General features: G+C 53.9%; 1 protein-coding gene across 1 annotated transcript; it reads right to left on the bottom strand.

Moving 5' to 3' along the window:
• Positions 1–239: 239 nt before the first annotated feature.
• Positions 240–902, bottom strand: LOC138102055 (olfactory receptor 14J1-like; the record flags this gene model as incomplete). Its single annotated transcript, XM_068999810.1, has 1 exon — positions 240–902. A coding segment is annotated over one exon (663 nt), but the record flags the coding sequence as incomplete, so codon positions are not given.
• Positions 903–1,287: the final 385 nt, after the last annotated feature.

Raw genomic sequence — 1,287 nt, 5'->3', positions numbered from 1 at the left:
ATATTCATGTAGAATTGCTAAGGGTAATTCTACACTATTTTGTAAAAAACATTGTAGAACCAGAACAAGAATAAGAAACAGTACCTATGAAAAAATGGAGAAATAGGGAAAGAAATTCTGAAATTTTAAAGAGTTTGGATCTGCAGGCTCTGCTGCAGAAATAAAAGGATTTATTGCTTCTGAAAATATACAGTCATCATTTTCCTCAAGGCATCCTTGAGCTCCTGGTTCCTCAGGCTGTAGATGAGAGGGTTCAGGGCTGGAGGCACCACCGAGTACAGAACTGACAGGGCCAGATCCAGGGATGGGGAGGAGATGGAGGGGGGCTTCAGGTAGGCAAAAAAGCCAGTGCTGAGGAACAGGGAGAGCACGGCCAGGTGAGGGAGGCACGTGGAAAAGGCTTTGTGCCGTCCCTGCTCAGAGGGGATCCTCAGCACGGCCCTGAAGATCTGCACATAGGAGAAAACCATGAACACAAAGCAGCCAAAATACAGAAAAGCACTCAGCACAATAAGCACAAGCTCCCTGAGGTTGGATTGTGAGCAGGAGAGCTTGAGGATGTGTGGGATTTCACAGAAGAACTGGCCCAGGCCATTGCCCTGGCACAGGGGCAGGGAAAATGTATTGGCCGTGTGCATGAGAGCATAGAAAAAGGCACTGGCCCAGGCAGCTGCTGCCATGTGGGCACAAGCTCTGCTGCCCAGGAGGGTCCCGTAGTGCAGGGGTTTGCAGATGGACACGTAGCGGTCGTAGCACATGATGGTGAGGAGAAAATACTCTGCTGAGATGAAGAACACAAACAGAAAGACCTGAGCAGCACATGCTGAGTAGGAGATGTGGCTGGTGCCCCAGAGGGAATTGTGCATGGCCTTGGGGACAGTGGTGCAGATGGAGCCCAGGTCGGTGAGGGCCAGGTTGAGCAGGAAGAAGAACATGGGGCTGTGCAGGTGCTGGCCGCAGGCTCCGGCGCTGATGATGAGGCCGTTGGCCAGGAGGGCAGCCAGGGAGATGCCCAGGAAGAGGCAGAAGTGCAGGAGCTGCAGCTGCCGCGTGTCTGCCAATGGCAGCAGGAGGAAGTGGCTGATGGAGCTGCTGTTGGACATTTGCTGCCTCTGGCCATGGGCATCTGTGGAAAAGTAATCATGGGATAGTTGGCTTTGCAGAGGACTTTCAATATCCCAGCCCAGCTTGGTGGCACTTTCCCCCCACTGCCTGCCCAGGGCTCTGCTGCCTGGGGCTGTCCCTGCCAGCAGCTGCTCCCTGTGCCCAGGCCTGGGCCCTGCCAGT

The sequence above is a fragment of the Aphelocoma coerulescens genome, unplaced genomic scaffold, assembly GCF_041296385.1.
Source record: "Aphelocoma coerulescens isolate FSJ_1873_10779 unplaced genomic scaffold, UR_Acoe_1.0 HiC_scaffold_60, whole genome shotgun sequence".
NCBI classification, from domain to species: Eukaryota; Metazoa; Chordata; class Aves; order Passeriformes; family Corvidae; genus Aphelocoma; species Aphelocoma coerulescens.
This window is presented reverse-complemented; position numbering and strand designations above follow the sequence as displayed.